General features: G+C 38.4%; 1 protein-coding gene across 1 annotated transcript in view; it reads left to right on the top strand.

The window, feature by feature from the left end:
- KIAA1328 (KIAA1328 ortholog) overlaps positions 1 to 26,585 on the top strand; it is a 392,043-nt gene that overhangs the window by 243,367 nt on the left and 122,091 nt on the right. The window contains exons 8-9 of the mRNA XM_063640193.1: positions 5,792 to 5,797; positions 7,672 to 7,773. Coding sequence (XP_063496263.1) covers positions 5,792 to 5,797; positions 7,672 to 7,773 — 108 coding nt within the window. The remainder of the gene's footprint in view (positions 1 to 5,791; positions 5,798 to 7,671; positions 7,774 to 26,585) is intronic.

Genomic DNA, 26,585 nt, shown 5'->3' with positions numbered 1-26,585 from the left:
TTTATCAGTTTAAGTTAAATGTAGAAATTTGATCTCCCTTTAAGTTCCCTTGCCCTCCCCCATTTATAATTGTCTTAAACAGTTTCTCATTGAGAATAGAACAAGAGAAATTTCACAATCTGAACAACAGAAATAGACTAAACCAAAAAAGCCTAAACAGAGTCTCTCATTGAGAACCACATCATAAAATATTGTAAGTTTTGCTTAAATCATCAAATTTAAAATAAGTTACAGAATAATTTAGAAAAGTAAAGAGAGGAAAAATCTATTATATTTATCTGTTTCTGTTTTTTTTCTATTGTTCTTCCTTTCTGATGTTCTAAGATTTCCTATTTTATCTTTTTGTTGTTTTGTTTTTAGATCTCTGTTTATTCTTTAAGGTGAGCCTGCTGTAGTTTTGCTTCATATGAAAATGTTCTTATTTTCACATCATTTCTAAGGGGTATTACCATTGCTGAATATAGGATTCTGAGTTGACAGGGTTGCTTTTTTTTCTATCAGCACTTGACAAATGTGGCATTTTCTTCTGTCCCCCGATGTTTTCCACAGTCATTTGCATTATTTTTCTCTATACATAAAATATAATTTCTCTTTTGCTTTTTAAAGATTTTTTTTGTCTTTAGTTTTAAGAAATTTCACTGTTATGTGTCTTGACATGGATTTCTTTGTCCAGTAAGGACTTTGATCAGCTTCTTGATTTATAGTTTTATGTCTTTTGCCAAATTTAGGAAGTTTTCTATAATTATTTTTTTCTAATACTTTTTGAACCCCATGCCCTCTTCTGGCTAGCTAATGACATAAATTTACAATCTTTTGTTATGGCTCCACATTTTTTAAAATTTTACTTAAATTTTACTGTAAGTCCCTAGAGATTTTTATTAAATAATGGAAAGCAAATACATATGTAAAAGTTCAGGCCGGGTGTGGTGGCTCACGCCTGTAATTCCAGCACCTTGGGAGGCCGAGGTGGTGAATCACCTGAGGTCAGGAGTTTGAGACCAGCCTGGCCAACATGGTGAAATCCCATCTCTACTAAAATACAAAAATTAGCCAGGCATGGTGGTGGGCACCTGTAATCCTAGCTACTTAGGAGGCTTAGGCATGGGAGTCGCTTGAATGCGGGAGGTGGAGGTTGCAGTGAGCTGAGATTGCGCCACTGCACTCTAGCCTTGGTGACAGAGCAAGACTGTCTCAAAAAAAAAAAAAAAAAAAAAAGCTCAATAAGTCTAATGATTTCTAATTTTCTTCCAATTTCATTTATGCAATAACTATGTGAATTATATTTTATCAAGTTATATTTTATTATTTTTATTCAAACATTAGATTTTTGTGGATTGAACAAAAGTACTTAAGAAAGCAAGATGACCAGGAGGGTTCACAGTGTACTCTGGTGATGGGCAGAGAATGCCTGTTTTCTGTCATTACCTTTGAAATTTGTTACTTGTTGTAACTTCTTAAAATGTATACCATCTGGAAAACTACTCACATAAAATAGCTTGAGATCTTTCTGGAACCCAGATCTCTTTATGCTAATTGTCAGTTTAAGCTGACCATGTTCTCATCTTGTATGTTGAGTTCCTTTACTTGAAAGTGGTTGGCATTTGACTACAATGCAACCTTTTGGTTAGATGGGAATTATCCTTGGGAAGAGTTATTTGCTTTCCGGCTTTAGGAGCCCCAATGTTTCACTTTATTTACTTTGGGTCATTTTCAGTCTTCTTGGTTAGCCTTTGTGAAGGAAATATATCCAAACCATCAGACAGTACCCAGCTGTAACACTGGCCACCTTTAGAACTAGTCATGCTGGGCCGGGCGTGGTGGCTTACGCCTATAATCGCAGCACTTTGGGAGGCTGAGGCAGGTGGATCACGAAGTCACAAGGTCGACACCATCCTGGCTAACACGGTGATACCCCATCTCTACTAAAAATACAAAAATTAGCTGGGCATAGTGGCAGGCACCTGTAATCCCAGCTACTCGGGAGGCTGAGGCAAGAGAATCGCTTGAACCCGGGAGGTGGAGGTTGCAGTGCAGTGAGCCAAGATCACGCCACTTCACTCCAGCCTGGGTGACAGAGCGAGACTCTGTCTCAAAAAAAAAAAAAAAAAGAACTAATCATGCTGGTATCTGGTGCCTTTGTTCATCCCAGTTATAGTTCTGCCATTCCATGTATCCTTATGTTGCTCTTATCCTAAAACAAAGTTCTTTCCAATTGAGACAGTAAAAAAAAAAAAATCCAAATCCAAGTGCGATGCCCAGAGAAACAGACTCAAGACATACATTGATTGATTGATTGATTGATTGACGGAGTTTGGCTCTGTCACCCAAGCTGGAGTGCAGTGGCGCGATCTCGACTCACTGCAACCTCTGCCTCCCAGGTTCAAGCAATTCTCCTGCCTCAGCCTCCCCGAGTAGCTGGGTTTGCAGGCACGCACCACCACACCAGGCTAATTTTTGTATTTTAGTAGAGACAGGCTTTCACCATGTTGGCCAGGCTGGTCTGAAACTCCTGATCTCAAGTGATCCACCCTTCTTGGCCTCCCAAACTGCTGGGATTACAGGCGTGAGCCACTGTGCCTCGCCAAGACATTTTTAATTGAACAGCTTTCACCTCTAGTTATCCTGCCTACTGCCACCATGTTTTATCATAGTTAGCTGGTGAAACCCACAACTAGGACCATAAATCTATCCATTTAATTAATCAGTATCACAATTTATATTTCTAGGCTGAAAGTTGCCGTACTCTCTGGCCTACTTTTTAGGTTTATGTAATGTTATCACTTTTTAGTCATCTGAAACTCAACCTTCTGCACATTAGTATCATATAACAAGAATATCTATCTCAAATGAATCCTCCTAAGACATTGCTTTTATTGTGCCACTTCTGAATTTTAAAAACCCATGATAATTTTGTATTAGGTTATGTTTATTCAACCTAGTATTTGAAGGCTTTTTATAATTTGGAACCACTTCTCTACCCATTTGTCCCACTTTTCCTAAGAAATAAAGTTTTTTTCCCAAAAGGCAGATTTGTTTCCTTGAGATCTTTTCAGTGTATCCTTCATGTTTCTTTCTCAAGCCATACCTTTTCCTCTGATTTAAATATCTCCGTCCTACTTTTCCGTTTATCCACACCCCGACTCTTCATATAACACGGTCAGAATCCCACTACTTAAAATTTCTAGGTCTGGTTTCTTTTTCACATAACTAATAATTTGTTATTGAATATGTCCAAAATTAGCACCTTATTGTTTAATGTGTAATGTTGTTCTGTAATTCAGTTTCATCCTCCTTGTCTGAGCACATATTTACTAATCCCTCTACTCTGCACAAAACTGTATGTGAGGAGTATTAAAATGAGCAAGACTTGATCTTGGCTCGGTATATTACACATAATCTCACGCTTTTATATATATATATAATTTTAACTTTTATATATCTTTTTTTTATATACTTTAGGTTGTAGGGTACATGTGCACAATGTGCAGGTTTGTTACATATGTATCCATGTGCCATGTTGATTTCCTGCACCCATTAACTCGTCATTTAGCATTAGGTATATCTCCTAATGCTGTCCCTCCCCCCTGCCCCCACCCCACAACAGTCCCCGGAGTGTGATGTTCCCCTTCCTGTGTCCATGAGTTCTCATTGTTCAATTCCCACCTATGAGTGAGAACATGCGGTGTTTGGTTTTTTGTCCTTGCGATAGTTTACTGAGAATGATGTTTTCCAGTTTCATCCATGTCCCTACAAAGGACATGAACTCATCATTTTTTATGGCTGCATAGTATTCCATGGTGTATATGTGCCACATTTTCTTAATCCAGTCTATCGTTGTTGAACATTTGGGTTGGTTCCAAGTCTTTGCTATTGTGAATAGTGCCGCAATAAACATACGTGTGCATGTGTCTTTATAGCAGCATGATTTATAGTCCTTTGGGTATATACCCAGTAATGGGATGGCTGGGTCAAATGGTATTTCTAGTTCTAGATCCCTGAGGAATTGCCACACTGACTTCCACAATGGTTGAACTAGTTTACAGTCCCACCAACAGTGTAAAAGTGTTCCTATTTCTCCACTTCCTCTCCAGCACCTGTTGTTTCCTGATTTCTTAATGATGGCCATTCTAACTGGTGTGAGATGGTATCTCACTGTGGTTTTGATTTGCATTTCTCTGATGGCCAGTGATGATGAGCATTTCTTCATGTGTTTTTTGGCTGCATAAATGTCTTCTTTTGAGAAGTGTCTGTTCATGTCCTTTGCCCACTTTTTGATGGGGTTGTTTGTTTTTTTCTTGTCAATTTGTTTGAGTTCATTGTAGATTCTGGATATTAGCCCTTTGTCAGATGAGTAGATTGCAAAAATTTTCTCCCATTCTGTAGGTTGCCTGTTCACTCTGATGGTAGTTTCTTTTGCTGTGCAGAAGCTCTTTAGTTTAATTAGATCCCATTTGTCAATGTTGGCTTTTGTTGCCATTGCTTTTGGTGTTTTAGACATGAAGTCCTTGCCCATGCCTATGTCCTGAATGGTATTGCCTAGGTTTTCTTGTAGGATTCTAATGGTTTTAGGTCTAACATTTAGGTCTTTAATCCATCTTGAATTACTTTTTGTATAAGGTATAAGGAAGGGATCCAGTTGCAGCTTTCTACATATGGCTAGCCAGTTTTCCCAGCACCATTTATTAAATAGGGAAGCCTTTCCCCATTTCTTGTTTTTGTCAGGTTTGTCAAAGATCAGATAGTTGTAGATATGCGGCATCATTTCTGAGGGCTCTGTTCTGTTCCATTGATCTATGTCTCTGTTGTGGTACCAGTACCATGCTGTTTTGGTTACTGTAGCATTGTAGTATAGTTTGAAGTCAGGTAGCGTGATGCCTCCAGCTTTGTTCTTTTGGCTTAGAATTGACTTGGCGATGCGGGCTCTTTTTCGGTTCCATATGAACTTTAAAGTAGTTTTTTCCAATTCTGTGAAGAAAGTCATTGGTAGCTTGATGGGGATGGCATTGAATCTATAAATTACCTTGGGCAGTATGGCCATTTTCACGATATTGATTCTTCCAACCCGTGAGCATGGAATGTTCTTCCATTTGTTTGTATCCTCTTTTATTTCATTGAGCAGTGGTTTGTAGTTCTCCTTGAAGAGGTCATTCACATCCCTTGTAAGTTGGATTCCTAGGTATTTTATTCTCTTTGAAGCAATTGTGAATGGGAGTTCACTCATGATTTGGCTCTCTGTTTGTCTGTGATTGGTGTACAAGAATGCTTGTGATTTTTGTACATTGATTTTGTATCCTGAGACTTTGCTGAAGTTGCTAATCAGCTTAAGGAGATTTTGGGCTGAGACAATGGGGTTTTCTAGATCTACAATCATGTCATCTGCAAACAGGGACAATTTGACTTCCTCTTTTCCTAATTGAATACCCTTTATTTCCGTCTCCTGCCTGATTGCTCTGGCCAGAACTTCCAGCACTATGTTGAATAGGAGCAGTGAGAGAGGGCATCCCTGTCTTGTGCCAGTTTTCAGAGGGAATGCTTCCAGTTTTTGCCCATTCAGTATGATATTGGCTGTGGGTTTGTCGTAGATAGCTCTTACTATTTTGAGATACGTCCCATCAATACCTAATTTATTGAGAGTTTTTAGCATGAAGGGTTGTTGAATTTTGTCAAAGGCCTTTCTGCATCTATTGAGATAATCATGTGGTTTTATATATCTTTACTAAGCTTGTCACTTACCTGCCCCAAGGAATTTTTTTTTTTTTTTTTTGATACAGCGTCTCACTCTGTCACCCAGGCTGAAGTGCAGTGGTGTGATCTTGGCTCACTGCAACCTCTGTCTCCCGGGTTCAAGCGATTCTCCTGCCTCAGCCTCCCAAGTAGCTGGGATTACAGGCACCTGCCACCACGCACAGCTAATTTTTGTATTTTTAGTAGAAATGGGATTTCGCCATGTTGGCCAGGCTGGTCTCAAACTCCTTACCCCAGGTGATCTGCCGGCCTCGGTCTCCCAAAGTGCTGGGATTACAGGCGTGAGCCACCGCGCCCGGCCCCAGGGAATTTCACTTCAACTAAATTCATGAATGAATATCTGCTATACACAAGCCATTGTTTATAGTGCTCAGGATGTTCAGGAAAAATATTGGGAAGGCAATCTAATTGAATACCAGATGAGTAGCACAGAATTGTTTTAGTAGTTCAGAATCTTGGGACAAGCTTGTCATTTTAGAATAAATTTGGCATGACATTGGCATTTACTTGAATTGTAATTAATGATTCATTCTGCCACCTTGTTACTACATGATTGCCAATAACAACTTTCGAAAGGGTATTATTTTTGTGAGTACTTTCCAGATTGATCAGAGAAATTTATCCAGAATATTATTCATGATTGTGCCAAGAACCACCTTAAATCATTTTTGGAGCAAAGTAGTGTTTGTATAATGAATAAAAATCAAGGCTAATTATAAATATTTACCCTTTTCTCCCACTCTAACAATATGCCTTAATACATGTACTCTCTACCTAACTATGATAAAATTCAGTGTTCACCAGTGAAAAACGTGTCACCTTGAGAGAGTTATGTGCCTGGCCCAGCCCTCACTTTAGTAATTTATAAATAGATAATGGTAAAAGTAACTATATCATAGAGTGGTTGTGAGGATCAGTACAATAGTATATATAAAATGCACTCCTTAAAGGTAGTTGTTGTCATCAAGATCATCATTACTGCTGTAGAGGCTACTGTGACTGATATTATTGCTGCTTTGTTTTCACTTTTCTTATAATTCCCTGATTTGGGCATTTTGCTTCTACATTTACCTACCTATGTGTCACCACCAAATATTAGTCTTAAACTAAGTTCCTGAAGGGAATTAATCCATGTACTTTGTACATTAATTCCAACCAGTTAGTTGGAATTATAGGAATGTCTTTTGACAATGATGAAAATGACAATATTGTTTTAATAATGTTTTTACACTTCAGAGTTTGATTTCATAGTTAAAGAATATACTTTTACAGATAACCAGAGAACATTTCTTAAAAGCCAAGAGAATAAGTGTCACATATTTGATACCAGTGATTAACACTCAAACTCCCAGTAGAAAATCTTTTTGCTGAGTTTTTCCATGGCTTTCCTTCCTCAGTACATGTCAGTGTAGGGCTAAGTAAGCATTGATGGATACAGTGTCTTCCAATTCTTCCAAAGAAAATATGTTGGTTAGTGAGCTGTACCCCTAATTATTTGAAGTGTCAGTATGAGAAGTGGGTGCTTCCCATATAAATGTTGGTCAGAGTCAGTGATAGAGTTACTAGAATTCACATTGAGACACTGGTGATCGCAGTACCCTTGCTTACAATGAAGAGAGGGAAGAATTAACTTTCTACGGCAGAGATTTAAAGTGCTCCTATTGAAGTATCTATAATTTTGAATTTTAAATGATATTCTAACCAACTTAATCTTCCCTACCTTTAAAGAAAATTTAAGTTACTGTGAAATCAGCTTGTGTTTGTTTATGTATATTTAAGAATTACTCATTTATTTTTGACTGAGTTTTAATTGGAAAATAATTTCTGGGGATCTAGCTGAAAGAGCATGGTTTTCCAAAGTTTATCATTCAGGTTATCAGGCTTCACAAGATTAGAAATTTTTTAAATTAATTTTTACAGATTAAGAGCTCAGGCTCTGTTTAAGTCGAGAGAACTGGTTGCTGAAAAAGAGCTTACTAAACCCCAAGAACTCAAACTGGATATGAATGGCAGTGACTCTGGACCAAGGTAAACCTGAAGTCTCAGTTAAAACAAGAATATTAAGGGCATAGATATTTAGGATATGTTTGGTATACTTTTATAGCTCTGTGTTGATTAATAAAGTTTTGTGACCATATGAATAAGTACATTCCTGTTATAAAATTGTGAAAAATATAGAAAAATACAAAAAACAAAATAAAAATCATTCATAATCCTACAACTTTGAGAGAATCTTTTGAGCCCTTTTCTACTATTTCTCTTTTGGTTTTTTTTTTGGTGCAGTATTATAGTCTATATTGAGTATTAAGGATTATGCTTATACAGAATTTTATGTTACTTTTTTCACTGTATCATATTTTCTGATCTTATTAAATACTCTGAGAAAACATTAATTCATTCGACAAATACGTATTGCTTGGCAGCTGGGCTCAATATTTATCTATTAGTCTGTTACCGGATAATACAGGGTTTTGCTATTATAAATTTTGCCTTGAAGAACATTTCTCTAAATAAATGTTTTAAGTTTATCTCTACCTATTTCCTTGTTATAGATTCCTGTAAGTGGAATTACTAGTACAAAGTATATATGAATCTTTTTATGATCCTTGATTCATATTGCCAAATTGTTTTGTGTGATTGCTGGACTAGAGGCTAGGTCTGCAACAATCAATCTGGATCCTGGAGCTAAAGGATAGGCCTTGAACCTGGGTCCTGGATCCTGGGTCTGTGGAGCCAGCCCAGCACTGGATTCTGTGGGGTCAGGCCTAGGTCTGCCTCAGGATAGGACTATAAAGACTGACCTAGGATGGGGCAGGCCTGGTGCCTGAGGTCAGGGATGCCAATCTAGGCTGGGGCAGGGGTAAACTCGGGCTTTGTGGACTGACCTGGCTCTGGGCTGGTCTGGAATCTGAGGCAGGCCTGGAATTTGGAATAGCAGGATCTCACCTGGTGCTGAGGCAGGTCTGAATGCTCATTGTGTAGTATTGGCCTGGAGTCTGGAACCAGGATGGGCTGCCCAACGCTAGCTTTTACTGAGGTGGGCCTGATGTTAGCGTCTGAGGCAAAGTCTGGTTCTCACTTCCCTCTCTTCCCTGCCCAAGCAGAGGGTATCTCTCTCTACTGTGTTGCCAGAGTTTGGGGAAAGGGTGCTGCCAGTAATGTAAGTCTGTTCTTCCTACCCTTTTCAATACATTCCTTCTTATTTTTGTGCTAAAGCCTGGTGCTATAATCTCTCACCTGGCTTGCATAGCTCTCATAAAGGTATTTTTGTAGGTGGATAGTTATTCAAATTGATGTTTCTGATGGGGGAGATGGGAGGGGCAGGGACGAGTCCTTGAAAGTCCTATTCTGCCATCTTGCTGACGTTCCTCTTCCTACAAGCAGTTTTGACTGTTTTAGATGTTTCCTCTTTTATCTGTTCCTTCTAGTATTTATATCCATATTTCTGAATAACAGACTTATGTAGTCATTAAGTATTGACTTTCTGCTATGGAAATTGATGATTTAGCTCTCACTGATAACTATCTATTTGCTCCCTGCTTTTCTCCCTTTTATCTTCCCTCTCTTTACCTTTCTTTCTCCCTTTTTCCCTCTCCTCCCTCTCTCCATATTTCTCTTTACATATATAACATACCCCCACACGTGCTATTTCCTTCCTTCTGTCCTATCAATATATCTATATCAAAATATTTATTACTGTAAATATTTTTTGCACAGCTGAACTATCTACTATTCTTAAATTTAATTTTGTATAATTATTTTCTCTGGAGTTTAAAAATGACTTATTCAGCACAGAAAGACAAATACAGTGTGATCTCTCTTATATGTAGAATCCAAAAAGGTTGAATCAGTGGTCACCATGGCCTGGGGGGTTGGGGGCAGGGGCAGGGGGCGGAATAGGAAGATACTGCTCAAAGACTGCAAAGTTTCAGTGAGCTTGAATATGTTCTGGAGGTCTGTTGTATAACATGGTAGCTATGGCTATAATAACGTATCATATAGTTGAATATTACTAAAAGAGTAGATATTAAGTGTTCTCACCACAAAAATATATAAATATGTAAGGTGATGGATTTGTTAACCAGCTTGATGTAATCATTTTGCAATGAATACATACAGTATATCAAAACATCACTTTGTATACAATAATATATACAGTGTTTACCAATTACAATTTATAAGATATCCCTCCTGGAGACTTCCATAAAATCCTGCTCTAGTATGAACTTTATTATTCTCTAGGCATTTTGTGTAGTGATTTCATCTGAAATTTCCTTACCTATCATCCTGGAGATTTTCGTTCTTTTCTATCTTATATTCCTTTTTTCCTGGATCACATGCTATCCTCTTTTTGGTTTATACCCTTTCCTCTTACTAAAACATGCCCTGCAGTAGCTTACTGTAGGAGTGCAGAGGCAGTAAGTTTTTTGTGTCACACCTCTGAAAAATGTCTTTAGTCAATCTTCATGTTTAATTTATAGTTTAGCTTTATATAGCATTCTGACTTAGTAGTTTTCCTCAGAAAGGATTGAAGGTTGTATTCTATTACCTTTTAGTTTCTAGTGTTGCCATTAAGAAGTGTGTTGCAGTCTGATTCTTGATCTTTTTATGTGACCTATTCCCCATCACAACTGTTAGGGAACTTACCACAACTTATCTTTCTCTAAAATTCTAAAAATGTATGCTGATATGCGTAAGTTACACCTTTTTCCATTCATGCAGAATCTTTTAACTGGGAAACTTTCTTCAATTTAGAGAAATTTCCTTTGCTAATGTATTGTCTCTTTCGAGAACTCATCTTACTGAGATGTTGACTCTGTTAGAATAAACTCTGATTTTCTTATTTTTCTCTCCTATATTTCATATCAGGTTTTTTTGTTTGTTTGTTTGAGACAGGGTTTTACTCTGTTGCCCAGGCTCAAGTTCAGCGGCACAATCACAGCTCATTGCATCCTTGATCTCCTGGGCTCAATGATCTTGCCCACTCAGCCTCCCAGGTAGCTAGGACTGCAGGTGCATGCCACTATACCCAACCACTCTTTTTGTATTTTTTTTTAGAGACAGGGTTTTGCCATGTTACCCAGGCTCGTCTCAAACTCCTGGGCTCAAGTGATCTACCCGCCTCAGCTTCCCAAAGAGCTGGGATTATAGGCGTCAGCTACTGCACCCAGTGTTATAATTCTTAATTTCTGAAAACATCTTATTCTTAGAAAGGCCATTTTTTAAAATAAGAACCCATTCTCATTTTACATATGCAATGTTTTTTTTTCTTATCTCTGAGAATATTTGTAATAATTTGTGAAGTTTTATCTCTTCCTGGTGAATTGTGTCTATTTTCACCAAGTTCAAATTACCTTTTTCCACAAATGTCTGATGATCCACCTACATTGTGAAGCAAAACGATAATAAACTATGGAAAGCTCTCAGTATATTTTGAGCAGAGCTTGTCAGCTAATGGACTTCACCATGATCAGGTAGGCACGCTGGGGACTCTTACTTGCTACTATCCATAGATTTTCTTCTCTTGGGATGATCAGTTTCCCTAGGGATAAATCTCTTGCAGGTGTGAGAATAAGGGATAGAAGCATTATTTAAGTTTCATGCCAATGTGGGGAGCCAGGGGGAGTAAAAAAAAATGGGCTCATCACTTGTTACATAGGCTTTCACTTAATCTCCCTTTTAACTGTATGGATTTCTGCCCTCAATGTATTTCAGGCCCCAAGTTCAGGGTCATTCTTTTTCAGCCTCTCTTGGGGGATAAACCTCCAGTCATCTTCATACAATGGGGACAGATAGAGGAGGACACGTTGGCTTTTCACTGCTATAGAGACTTTAAATCAGCTGTGCTTTTAGTACCATCTGCATTTCTACCTGCTTCCTCCAGTCCCTGAGCCTTTGAAGAGTTCTCTGACATGTTTCAGCTTACAGGATCTTTCAACCCCAGCTAGCAGATATTTCAGTTTTGACTTTTCTACTTGGCTAGTTGAGTTTCACTGATACACCTGCTTTCCAGCCTTCTAAAATTCTGTAACATCTCTTCTCTGTTGTACTGTCTTCACTTTGCAGCTTCATAGGTTTTATAACTTTTTTGTTATTTTAATATTAATTTTCAGTGGTTTTAGAAGAGAATAGAGATATGTATTCAATCAGTCATGTAAATTAGCTCTCCAATGTTTATTTGTATATTTAAACCATATTTGACAATTTAGTAGGCAGAAAGATGGAATCTTGTAATTTGCAGTCACTCTGTATTCAATTAGAATGAACACTTTTCTATGTTTATTAATGCTTTGTGTTTCTTTGTGGAATTTTCACTTCCTATGCTCATATTTTTTATGTAGGGACATTATAGTTCTTCTTTAGTTCATATGTATTTTTTAATTTAATTTTTTTATTTTTAATACTATTCATGTTTATCTGTATCTTTACTGATTCACTTTCTTACTTGCTTATGGTAGAAAAAAATATAAAATGCTGATAATACTAAAGAAGAAAACAAAATGTACCTAGAATCTCATCATCTGGAGGTAATCTTTGTATGTATTACCATTTCTTATTTATTCATGGGTATGTATTTTTATATTATAAATTTTGTTTCATAAACCACCTTAAAATTTTTTAATTGAACTTTAAAACATTTTTAATGTCAACATATCTCTTGTAAAAAGTAAAACATCAAAGACATATTAAGAAAGTATCAGTCATTTTTCATTTTCTATTCTGTTGTCTGTCCTGACTGTCTTGGTTGAATTAGAGTTAGCACTCTAATATGTATCCTTCTAAACCTTTCTTTATGCTTACAAATATATGTAACATGTGTATATATTTGAAATCAAATTGAACACTTTTTTCTCATTTAACAGTACATAATGGTTATTTATCAGAGCTATAGTAAGCAGAGTAATTCTGCCCCAAAGGTATCTATGTTCTATTAATAATTTCCTAGGAGGGTGTAGTGGGGGAGGGGACGTGTATATGTGTGTATGTGTGTGTTTGAGGTAGGGAGGATAGGTCCCTATCTCTAGCCTATCAAAATTCTATACTGTCTTTTGTGACTTATCTCAAATAGTACCTCTTCCAGAAATATTTTCTTTGCATTTCTTTTATAGCCCTTATATTATGTATAGATGATAAATATTTGTACATTTGCCTTATTCTACTATTAGGGTACTTGAAGGTAGTGGCTTTTTTTTTAGATGAAGTCTCATTCTGTCACCTGGGCTGGAGTGCATGTCACAATCTCGGCTCACTGCAACCTCCACCTCCCAGGTTCAAGCAGTTCTCCTGTCTTGGCCTCCCGAGTAGCTGGGACTACAGGTGCACGCCACCATGCCCGGCTAATTTTTGTATTTTTAGTAGAGATAGTGTTTCACTGTGTTGGTCAGGCTGGTCTTGAACTTCTGACCTCAGGTGATGCACCTGCCTTGGCCTCCCAAAGTGCTGGGATTACAGGCGTGAGCCACTGAGCCCTGCCTGGTAGTGGCTTTTTATATCATCCAAAGCACTTAGCAAGGTAGTTTTTCTTTTCTTAACAATAAAAATTTTTGTTGAATTGCTCAGTATTATATAAAAGTACAAAAATGGTCACATCTTATTGGAGTATGCAAAATTACAAAACTGTTCAATTTTAAGGGTCATCTTTGTATAACCAATAAATTAACATCAAACAAACTAAGTAAAAAAGAAACCGGAGGACGTAGAAACAACTTACGACTTTCGAAATCATTACCATCTTTCATGTGATAATTATCTTCCAATGGTTTGGCTCAGCTGTGCCCTACCATTTGCTCTTATTTGTCATTAAGGCCTCACATATTGTTTATTTTCATTCTGTAGCATTTATGCAGGAAGGCAGCAATGTAAATTCCCTTGCCTGGGATTCTTCCCACAGACAATAGGAAATAAATTGCAATTAGATTTTGGTAATTGTATATAATTAACTCAAAATGAACTTTTAATTATAAAAAAAGTTTTCACTTTCTCATTATCTCATTTATTTTAGTCCCAAATTCTTAATGCCTCACTGAAGTTTAATATTTTAAAAACAGAGTATTTTTAATTCTAAGATAATTTAAATATCCAAATAAATAAAATTTGCTTAAAATTGAATTTTATTTAGGGAGTTCTAGTGTTAAAGCCAAAGAGCCTGCAAGGTACAAAGTAAATGGATCATTCTCATAACCACTCTTGATTGTATTTTCTAAAATTAGTGGGCATTTTTGCTTAATAATTCTACAAAGCCTTCTCAAGGCTCTACAGTATTCTCCCCTGACTTATCTCTAACTGTTCCTGGTGTTAATGGAGACATCATTTCCATAGCAAGTGAAATCAAATAGACATTAAATTCATTGTCTTTACCTCTTTCAGCCTCATATTAGATGAAATAAAGACTGATGTGTGAGAATTCTTGGCTTACCAATGACTGTCAGACTTGGAAGCACTTGCCAGAGTTTCTTGAAATCCTTATAATGTATGATATTGAAAGGTATATGGTCTTCTCAAAGGCATTTTAGGACATTTTTTTTGGCAGCAGTGTATAGTCTTATATTTTTGTCATAATTATTTAAATTTAGGTCATACATGCCCAGATGCCCCTAGACCTTAGAGCATGTCCATCTCTTTGACTGGAGCACTAATCTTTTTAAATCTCAATCTTTCTCAGTTAAGTATGAAAGGAAGTCATCTCCTAAGAAAGATGGCAATGAGGAGAACATTGGGGAGGAGGATGCTGATAAACTCGAAATAGCCTCAATTGAAGATATAATAAGAAATCATCAGAAGATGATGAATATGAAGTAATACATCCAGAATATAGATGTTCTCTTGAATCAATAAGATAAACTACCTTAAATAGGCAACTCTCAGAAAGGTAAATCCAAATAGTAGGTATGTAATACCTTCCGCAACTAATCAGGGAAAACAAAACACAAAAGAATAGTTCAAAATGAATACCTAGAGTCACCCAGAACTCACTTCCTCTACAAAGAAGGATCAAAACAGTAAATAAATAACTGTCAAATAGAGCTTCTTGGAGAGAAGCACTGGAATTCAACAGGGAAGTCACAGGGATCCTCTGAGGCACAGAAGGAGAGAGAAGCAAAGCAACCAGTCTGGCCGGGATCAGCTCATACCAGGAAGAACTCCTCATTGGGAAAAAAAAGTGAAGTAAATCACCACCATGTTCTTTAAGTTCTGCCTTTATTGTAGGGAAATAGTTAGCAAGTGATTTCCGGTGGTCCACATTCCCACCATGGACTCCTGCAATTCTAGCTATAAGAGAGCTCTTCAGTTCTTATGGGCTTTGAGACTAGTATAGGCAGCTACCTGGAGCCCATGCAACAGCGTTGTTCCAGCAAGAGAGTTGATACTGGGTCCCACGTACCCACTGAGACTCAAGCAGCTGCACCTCCCTGCCATTTTAGGAGATCAGCCTCCATCAAACTACATTCTGCGTTAGGTCCCAACAACCCCTGCATCTTCACATCTCTGGAGCCCTGCTGACATCCCTCCACATCTTTCTAGAGGGCTAAATTGTCATGATGCTGGCTGGACCCAGTAATGAAGCCAGATATCCAGCACTGTTGTCCACATATTGCCCTACACCCTAGGGAACAGGCAGTTCAGCATACCAAGGAAGCTGGCCTCAGGACAAAGGGAGCCAAAGCATGTGCTCCCCATAGCCAGAGAGCTGCCTATTGAGGCATGCTGCCACTGACAGCAACCTTGCTTCCTCCAACAGCAGGACCACAGAACAGCACATGCCTTCAGGGAGCCTGGAGACTGGCCCACTCGTATGCCATCTGAAACCTTAGGATAGGCCCATTCTACCCACTACCAGCAGTGCCCAGGCATGCCATCCGGTAGCCTGGGGGCTGACCCACCCACCTGTCACAGCTGTTGCCAACATGCACCATTGGGAGATCTGAGGACATGCCCACCCAGCCCACTACTGTTGGCACACATGTGCATTCTCTAGGGGCCCAGGGATTAATTCACCCTGCTCACTGCTGCCTACAGCCAAGTGCACCATAGGAAGGCCTAATGAGAGGTCCACCCTGCCTGCTGCCACTGGTGCCTGCACTCACACCCAGGGGCCTAAGAACAGACCCACCCCATCAACCACCCTTGCTAGAGGCACTCTAGCATACCATTTGTCAGCCTGTGGATTGACCCACCCCACTAATTGAAGCCAGTGCCCGCATGTACCACTGTGAGTCCTGCAGTCTTATTCTGCTTGCAGCTGATGGCACTTGTGCACACAATCTGGGAGACTTGGAGATAGACCCACCCCACCTGCCACCACTGATGCCCATGCACACCTTGTGGGCACCTGAGGATAGGGCTGTCTTTGCCTACTGCCACCTGCACACAATCTCCAGGGTTCTGGAGATTGGTCTACTATACCCACCACTACTGTCACTCACAAATGTCATCCAGTGGCATAAGGACAGACCCATCCTGCTCACCACTGGCAAATGTGCACATATCCCAGAATCCCAAGGACTGGCCTGCTCAGCCCATCACTGACACCAGTGGCTATTGGACACAACACTTAGGGGCCTGTGGATTGGCCTACCACTGCCAGTGCCAGACATGCTGCTTAGGGGCCCAAGGACCTGTCTGCCTGCCCAAATAACTGTTGCCACTGTCAGCACCAGAACAAGCCACTTGGATGCTCGAGGTATGGCCTGCTTAGACCTGCCACTCTCACTGCCTGAATAAATCACTGGGGAGACAGACTGGCACACTCACCCAGCCACCACCAACACTAATCCCTTGCCACAGCTTACACTGACAACCACAGCCTAAGCCACTGAGGAACTATCAGATACTGCTGACACTTACAGCTAAAAATCATGAAGACTACACTACTGCACTCACTCAGAATCAAAGCCAAAGCACCCTACTCAGCCAACACTATAAATATATAGAAAAAAAACCCTTTTCTTATAAAAGTGAACCCATAGAATTAGAAGAAATGACTATTAAACCAGATGCACAAATATCAATATAAGGACACAAGAAATGTGAAAAAGCAAGGTAACATAACATCTTCAGATGAACACAGTAATTCTTCGGGAACAGATGCCAAGGAAAGGAAATTATGAAATGCCAAAAAGGGAACTCAAAATAATGATACTAAAGGTACTCAATGAGATACAAAATAATACAGACAAACATACAAAGAAATCAGGAAAACAACTGATGATATGTGTGAGAAATTCAACAAAGAGATCAGTATCATAAAAAAGAACCAAGTAGAGTTCCTGGAACTGAAGAATCCAATGAATGACATTAAAAATACAATTGAGAGCTTCAGCAATAAACTAGATTAAGCAGAAGAAAGAATTTCTGAACTTGAAAACTGTCATTGAAATAACCCAGTCAGACAAAAAGGAAAGAATAGAAACAAGTTAAGAAAGCCTATGTGATGTATAGGACCACATAATGGGACCAAATATTCTAATTTTAGCAGTTCCAGAAATAGAAGAGATGGGCAAAAGTATAGAAAACTTATTTAATGAAATAGTAGCTGAAAATGTCCCAAGTCTTACAAGAGATTTAGACATCCAGATTTAGGAAGCCCAAAGTTCCCCAAATAGATTCAACCCAAAATGGTTTTTCCCAAGGCATGTTATAAACTATCAAACGGCAAAGGCAAAGAATTAAAAATCCAGTAAGGTAAAGCATCAAGTCACATATAAAGGAATCTCCATCAGACTAACAGTGAGTTTCTCAAGGGAAACCTTAGAGCAGTGGTCTCAACCATTTTGGGATGAGGAAATGGTTTCATGGAAGACAGTTTTTCCACAGACCAGGGTGTGGAGAGGATGGTTTTGGGATGAAACTGTTCCACCTTAGATCATCAGGCATTAGATAGGTTCTCAAAGGCGCACGCAACCTACATCCCTTGCGTGCACAGTTCACAATAGGGTTTGCATTCGTATGAGAGTCTTTTATTATTATTATTATACTTTAAGTTTTAGGGTACATGTGCACAACGTGCAGGTTTGTTACATACGTATACACGTGCCATGTTGGTGTGCTGCACCCATTAACTCGTCATTTAACATTAGGTATATCTCCTAACGCTATCCCTCCCCCCTCCCCCCACCCCACAACAGGCCCCGGTGTGTGATGTTCCCTTTCCTGTGTCCATGTGTTCTCATTGTTCAATTCCCACCTATGAGTGAGAACATACAGTGTTTGGTTTTCTGTCCTTGTGATAGTTTGCTGAGAATGATGGTTTCCAGCTTCATCCATGTCCCTACAAAGGACATGAACTCATCATTTTTTATGGCTGCGTAGTATTCCATGGTGTATATGTGCCACATTTTCTTAATCCGGTCTATCGTTGTTGGACATTTGGATTGGTTCCAAGTCTTTGCTATTGTGAATAGTGCCGCAATAAACATACGTGTGCATGTGTCTTTACAGCAGCATGATTTGTAATCCTTTGGATATATACCCAGTAATGGGATGGCTGGGTCAAATGATATTTCTAGTTCTAGATCCCTGAGGAATCGCCACACTGACTTCCACAATGGTTGAACTAGTTTACAGTCCCACCAACAGTGTAAAAGTGTTCCTATTTCTCCACTTCCTCTCCAGCACCTGTTGTTTCCTGACTTTTTAATGATTGCCATTCTAACTGATGTGAGATGGTATCTCATTGTGGTTTTGATTTGCGTTTCTCTGATGGCCAGTGATGATGAGCATTTCTTCATGTGTCTTTTGGCTGCATAAATGTCTTCTTTTGAGAAGTGTCTGTTCATTTCCTTCGCCCACTTTTCGATGGGGTTGTTTGTTTTTTTCTTGTCAATTTGTTTGAGTTCATTGTAGATTCTGGATATTAGCCCTTTGTCAGATGAGTAGATTGCAAAAATTTTCTCCCATTCTGTAGGTTGCCTGTTCACTCTGATGGTAGTTTCTTTTGCTGTGCAGAAGCTCTTTAGTTTAATTAGATCGCATTTGTCAATGTTTGCTTTTGTTGCCATTGCTTTTAGTGTTTTAGACATGAAGTCCTTGCCCATGCCTATGTCCTGAATGGTATTGCCTAGGTTTCTTCTAGGGTTCTTATGGTTTTAGGTCTAACATTTAAGTCTTTAATCCATCTTGAATTAATCTTTGTATAAGGTGTAAGGAAGGGATCCAGTTTCAGCTTTCTACATATGGCTAGCCAGTTTTCCCAGCACCATTTATTAAATAGGGAATCCTTTCCCCATTGCTTGTTTTTGTCAGGTTTGTCAAAGATCAGATGGTTGTAGATATGCAGCATTATTTCTGAGGGCTCTTTTCTGTTCCATTGGTCTATATCTCTGTTTTGGTACCAGTACCATGCTGTTTTGGTTACTGTAGCCTTGTAGTATAGTTTGAAGTCAGGTAGCGTGATGCCTCCAGCTTTGTTCTTTTGGCTTAGGATTGACTTGGCAATGCGGGCTCTTTTTTTTGGTTCCATATGAACTTTAAAGTCGTTTTTTCCAATTCTGAGAAGAAAGTCACTGGTAGCTTGATGGGGATGGCATTGAATCTATAAATTACCTTGCACAGTATGGCCATTTTCACAATATTGATTCTTCCTACCAATGAGAATGGAATGTTCTTCCATTTGTTTGTATCCTCTTTTATTTCACTGAGCAGTAGTTTGTAGTTCTCCTTGAAGAGGTCCTTCACATCCCTTGTAAGTTGGAGTCCTAGATATTTTATTCTCTTTGAAGCAATTGTGAATGGGAGTTCACTCATGATTTGGCTCTCTGTTTGTCTATTATTGGTTTTTAAGAATGCTTTTGATTTTTGCACATTGATTTTGTATCCTGAGACTTTGCTGAAGTTGCCCATCAGCTTCAGGAGATTTTGGGCTGAGATGATGGGGTTTTCTAGATGTACAATCATGTCATCTGCAAACAGGGACAATTTGACTTCCTGTTTTCCTAATTGAATACCCTTTATTTCTTTCTCCTGCCTGATTGCCCTGGCCAAAACTTCCAACACTATGTTGAATAGGAGTGGTGAGAGAGGGCATCCCTATCTTGTGCCAGTTTTCAAAGGGAATGCTTCCAGTTTTTGCCCATTCAGTATGATACTGGCTGTGGGTTTGTCATAGATAGCTCTTATTATTTTGAGATACATCCCGTCAATACCTAATTTATTGAGAGTTTTTAGCATGAAGCATTGTTGAATTTTGTCAAAGGCCTTTTCTGCATCTGTTGAGATAACCATGCGGTTTTTGTTGTTGGTTCTGTTTATATGCTGGATTACATTTATTGATTTGCGTATGTTGAACCAGCGTTGCATTCCAGGGATGAAGCCCACTTGATCATGGTGGATAAGCTTTTTGATGTTCTGCTGGATTCGGTTTGCCAGTATTTTATTGAGGATTTTTGTATCGATGTTCATGAGGGATATTGGTCTAAAATTCTCTTTTTTTGTTGTGTCTCTGCCAGGCTTTGGTATCAGGATGATCCTGGCCTCATAAAATGAGTTAGGGAGGATTCCCTCTTTTTCTAGTGATTGGAATAGTTTCAGAAGGAATAGTACCAGCTTTTCCTTGTACCTCTGGTAGAATTTGGCTGCGAATCCATCTGGTCCTGGACTTTTTTTGGTTAGTAAGCTATTGATTATTGCCTCAATTTCAGAGCCTGTTATTGGTCTATTCAGAGATTCAACTTCTTCCTCGTTTAGTCTTGGGAGGATGTATGTGTTGAGGAATTTATCCATTTCTTCTAGATTTTCTAGTTTAGTTGCACAGAGGTGTTTATAGTATTCTCTGATGGTAGTTTGTATTTCTGTGGGATTGGTGGTGATATCCCCTTTATCATTTTTTATTGTGTCTATTTGATTCTTCTCTCTTTTCTTCTTTATTAGTCTTGCTAACAGTCTATCAATTTTGTTGATCTTTTCAAAAAACCAGCTCCTGGATTCATTAATTTTTGAAGGGTTTTTTATGTCTCTATTTCCTTCAGTTCTGCTCTGATCTTAGTTATTTCTTGCCTTCTGCTAGCTTTTGAATGTGTTTGCTCTTGCTTTTCTAGTTCTTTTAATTGTGATGTTAGGGTGTCAATTTTGGATCTTTCCAGCTTTCTCTTGTGGGCATTTAGTGCTATAAATTTCCCTCTACACACTGCTTTGAATGTGTCCCAGAGATTCTAGTATGTTGTGTCTTTGTTCTCGTTGGTTTCAAAGAACATCTTTATTTCTGCCTTCATTTTGTTATTTACCCAGTGGTCATTCAGGGGCAGGTTGTTCAGTTTCCATGTAGTTGAGGGGTTTTGAGTGAGTTTCTTAATCTTGAGTTCTAGTTTGATTGCACTGTGGTCTGAGAGACAGTTTGTTATAATTTCTGTTCTTTTACATTTGCTGAGGAATGCTTTACTTCCAACTATGTGGTCAATTTTAGAATAAGTGCGATGTGATGCTTAGAAGAATGTATATTCTGTTGATTTGGGGTGGAGAGTTCTGTAGATGTCTATTAGGTCCACTTGGTGCAGAGCTGAGTTCAATTCGTGGGAACCCTTGTTAACTTTCTGTCTCGCTGGTCTGTCTAATAAAAAAACATTAAAAACATCATACTTCCACCTAACATGATACAACTATCCTATATACTCCTGAAAACATGCTAACCCTTTCCCCAGAAAAGGACGCAAAGTCCTTGGGTGATGCTTACTCTTGTCCTTGATATCCTGTAAGTAAAATGCTGAGATATAAAGTTAACTTGTAATGCATCTCATGTTAAATGATAAAGGGATATGAAAGGGAAGAAAATGGAAGTAGTTGGTTTAAAAATATATATAAATACTAACATATTCATAACAAAGAAGAAAGACTTATTTATGGCTCTTATAGTCCCCATCTCTGCAACTGGTCCCATTGCCATAGCTGGTATTTATAATTGCTTTCTTCCTTTCTTTTTTTTTTTTGAGACACGTTCTCACTTGGTTGCTCAGGCTGGCACAAACACAGCTCACTGCAGCCTTCACCTCTTGGGCCCTAGCAATCCTCCCATGTCAGCTCCCCAAGTAGCTGGGAATACAGGTGTGCACCACCACACCCAGCCAATTTTTGTGTTTTTTGTAGAGACGACGTTTTGCTATGTTGCCTAGGATGGTCTTGAACTCCTGAGCTCAAGTGATCCACCCACCTCAGCCTCCCAAAGCGCTAGGCTTACAGGTGTGAGCCACTGTACCCAGCCTATAATTACTTTCTTTCACTACCTACTTCATATTCCCTTTGCCATCAGCAAGCACCTCAGCTTGTCATGTTTCTTTGTCTAGTGTAGTGACCCAAACCTTTATTCCTGAAGGGGCTGGGTCATTCATAGTCCTGGCGGAAATGGGTTGTTGTAGTTTCCCATTGACTTTACTCACAGAACATAGAACTAAGAGATGTCCTAAGGAATCCTCCTGTATTCCAGACATACTCTTCCTTAGTGTAGTAGCAACCTATTTCCCTCTTGATTATCATGATCAGTCACCCTAGCCATTATAGTACCCTCTTCTTTGCCTCTTAATGCAGAGACTTGAATTGATCAAAGTAGCTGGGTAGCAGTGTCAACTTCCAGTTCAATGGAATCATTGTTGTGTCTCCTGTTGGAAGTATTCCTCCCTTTGGAACCTCTAGACCAACAGACCCTAAAGTCATTGAGAAGAGAAGCAAAAATTTTGCTAGCAGGTCAGCTGGGGAAATGGTTAGTTGGAGCCATTTCCATTTCCACCCTTTCTTTCTTGGGCCTGTGAACCTTAACTACGGAGGAAACAGCACCATATATTAGACAATGATTTAGAGCATCCCAGAGGACCTTTCCCTAGTCCCACAAGCCATTGCCACCTAGTTGGCACTGTTGGGTCTTCAGAAAGACATTTCACTGTTCTCTCAAGACAGCTGCTTTGTCATGATGGGGGATATGTAAGATCATAAAATTTCATGAACATGAGTCAATTCTCGTATTTCATTTTCTTTGAAAGCAGTTTCTTGATCAGAAGCAATGCTATGTGAACTACCAATATGGTAGATAAAACACTCTATAAGTCCATGGATGGTAGTTTTGCAAAAGTATTATGTGCATAAAAGGAAAATCCATATATAGAGTAAATGTCTCTTTCAGTGATAGCTACAGCCTATCAGTTTGAAAATAAAATAAAGGAAAGTTACAGATAAACAAGGAGATAAAGCTTGAATGAATGCTGTGGTACTAGGTTAGAGAAAAGACATTATATGTACTCATGTTTATATATTGTCTTAGTCGGCTTGGGCTTCCACAACAAAAATGCCATATATTGGGTGGCTCAAACAACCCGAAATTTATTTTCTCACATAGGCAGGTTGGAAGTACAAGATCAGAGTAGCAGCGTGGTTGGGTTCTGACTGGGGCTCTCTTCCTGGCTTGTAGATGGCCACCTTCTTGCTGTGTCCACCATGGCTGAGAAAGTAAGCAAGCAAGCTCTCCAGTGTCTCTCTATATAAGAACACTAATCCTGCCACCACCTCCCCATGAATTCATCTGAATCTAATTACATCTTTGGACCTGTCTTCAAATACCATCAAATTGGAGGTTAGGCCTTCAATATATGAATGAGGATGGGGAGCCCACAATTTAGTCCATAGTGTGTGTTTGTGTGTGTGTGTGTGAATGTATGTGTAAAATGACAGTGGTCATATACAACAATAAGTATAGATTTGTGTTAATATACATGATATGTATTTCCTACCTTTGTCTGCTGAGAGGGCCTAGAAGCAGTCATACCCAGTTGCAGTGAGTTCGCCTAGCACCCAGATACCAGTTTCTAAATACCATTCTCCAGTAAAAGAAGCTCTTAGAGAAATGGTTTATTGTAGGAATGGGGCAAAGAAAAGGAAAGATGAGCCTGTAAAAATGTCATTAGTTTTGGCAAATGTAGTACTGTAAGATATTGACTTCAGGAGAAACTGGATGAAGGGTATATGGCAACTCTCCTGATTATCTTTGAAACTTTCCTGGAAATCTAAAACTCTTCTAAAATGAACACTTTATTTTCAAAAACCAAAGGTGTAAAGACAATATAATATGCAAATAAATCAGAGGCAAGGGAAGCATAGATTTAAAAAAAAAATTCGTCTTGATTTTATAACATACCAATTAGTCTGTGACTACTCAGTGTGATCTAATGGTAGCTACAATACTTAAGCAATAAGAAATGATAGGATTGTAAATAGCATCTAGTTATGCTGACTCCCAGTGACATTTACTAATGCCCTGCATGAGAACAGTAATGTCAGGTGTTTTGTCATTTATTTGGTTATTTGTTTCCTTGTAAAATGATACACAGAAGTTACTTTGGCTGAGATGGAATGGGGGAAAAAAAAGCAACTTGACCTTATAGCAAAGAAAGGGGGATGAGAAGAGATGAGTAATTATTTAGAATTCCTGGTAGTTTGATAAAGAGATTACATAATCTTTGTCACCTTGTTAGTAAAGTTGGTAAAGAAGTGCTGGATGGTGTAAGAAATGATGAATAGTTTTACTTAAGACAAAGAAGTTCTGGTAGTTCATCCAGAGAACCAGCCCAGAAACTCTCAAGGAGAGCCAGAGAGGCACTAGTTCTGCCTGAAAGTGAAATTCCTAGCTGTGAAGTAGTTTTCTATTCTGATTTCTATTACTACAGAAGTTTTGCTGTATTGTTCTGTGAATTACATAACTGCTTTATGTGCAAGTAGGTGTCTTTCAGAGAAAACCAAAAAAAGGATACTTTTTAAAGCTCCACTTTATTAGAAAGTTTGAAGAGTTTCCAGAGAGAATGAAGAAATTAATATAAAAGGAATCTGGAAAGTATAAGATTCTGAGAAGCATCTAGATTTTAGAAATTTCTAGCTTTCTTAAGTGGGGAAAAGCACTGTCAGGTAAGTGGTAAGTGGAAAATATGACAGCTTAAAGAGAGGAAAGACAAGCTCTATTCTATCATACTTACATTTTAGAGATTTTGCTTCTTGAAAAATTATAATGAAAAGAATAAAAACCAAAACCATGAAGTTGGATTTTTAAAGTTTTAGAGTTTAAAGAGCCTATAAAGGTATAGTCCAACTCTCTCATTTTATGAATGTGTGAACTAAATAAACATATGTAAAAGAGGAGGAATAGAAAGAGAATAAATCTAATTAGCATTATGTTTATATCCAACCATTTGAAAAACACGAAAACGGCAAAGAAAATGTCTAAGTTATTGTAAAATCAAGGAAATCTATTGTCTTCTATAAGAAGAATTCATCAGGTTAGTTGATGATTCGATTATATCCATTTGGAGATAATCTAATGTAGACCTGACATAATTCTAAAGAAAGTGTGCCATCATTTTAGGACTTCTTTCTATCTATCTATCATCTATCTATCTATCTATCTATCATCTATCTATCCATCCATCTATCTGTCGTTACAAATAACCAGTTGAGACTCTTCAAATTTAATAATTCTCTGGGAATCACGATGTGACTGTATATCACAAACATAGATTTAAGGTATAGGATCATGTCCTCAGACAACTAGAAAAATGATTTTTAGCTGTAGGTGAATTATTTTATATAAAGACTGGAAAGAACATCAAAAGCTAGCTTTCCTAGTTAAGAGAATGTTAAAGTGAATATAGAAGAGCTAGTAGGTTAAAACTCTGAACATATTGTTTAGGATAGTAGACATGTTGAAAATAAAATGAAAACACTTTCACTGGACCTTAAGTTTTTTGAAGAGATGCAGGCCTCCTATTTGTTATTTAGGTGAATGCGTGAACGAAGGAGATGTTTGACAGAGAACGTGTGTGTGTGTTTGTGTGTGTGTGTGTGTGTGTGTGTGTAAAGCATATGAATGGCCATTGAAACCAAGGATACCCAAATAATTTCCAAGAGAGATTATTACAGAAAACTGAAACTGGTGGCCTCGAGGCTGAATCAGACTTACAGACATAGTATATAGTATTTGGTTGGCACAATGTTTTTAAACATTTAGAATTTGAGTGCATTTAGATGACATGACATGAGGCTAAAATAGAACCCCAAATAATAGCAATATTTCAAGAATTAGCTGTGAAAGAGAAGTCTGCAATGGAGACTAATACAAGCAGTAAGAAAGACTGGTAGAAAACCAAAAGAAAAATTGTGTCATAAAAGTCAAAGGGAAAAAGAATTTCAAGCAGGGAGTAATAATTATTGTGTCACGCTTAAAGGGTTATGTGATAAGGATGAAAATGTGTCCATTGAACTTAGTAACAGAGATAGTGAGAATGGAAGATAATGGGCTTTGGATTGAGTGGGAGGTGAGGAAGTAGTAATGACAACGGGACTTAGCCATGAAGGGGAGAAGAAGCAGGGAGTTGTAGCTGCATGCAGACTTAGAGTCAAAGGTGGGTTTTGTTAAGCCAAGTAAGTCACAAAGATATTTAAATATAGATGGCAAGGAAGCAATATGAAGATGTTAAAAATACGGGAGAGGGTATTATTGATCAAAGGAGATCCCAGTGATATAGGACCTAGAATCTGAATCACAGGTGGAAAAATTATCGTTAGTCAAGAGAAGGAAGACTTTACTACTGTAATAGGAGGGAATGTGGAAAGGGCAACTATGTTGCAGTTGATGGGTTTGGCAGCAGGTAGTAAGAGTATTTCCATGTGATATTCTCAGTTTTCTCTGTGAATCGGGAGGTGAGATGGTCTGCTTACTATAGTATGGGAGGTGAGGAACATATAGGGCTGATGGATAGTGAGGTTGAAGGTTTGAAACAACTTCTGTTTAGAGCTTGAGAAGTGAAGGAAAGAGTGATGACCAGGAAGACACAGAAGACATACTTGATGATTTTGTGTTTCTAGCTGATTTTAGAAAT

The sequence above is a fragment of the Symphalangus syndactylus genome, chromosome 1 (assembly GCF_028878055.3).
Source record: "Symphalangus syndactylus isolate Jambi chromosome 1, NHGRI_mSymSyn1-v2.1_pri, whole genome shotgun sequence".
Taxonomy (NCBI): domain Eukaryota; kingdom Metazoa; phylum Chordata; class Mammalia; order Primates; family Hylobatidae; genus Symphalangus; species Symphalangus syndactylus.
This window is presented reverse-complemented; position numbering and strand designations above follow the sequence as displayed.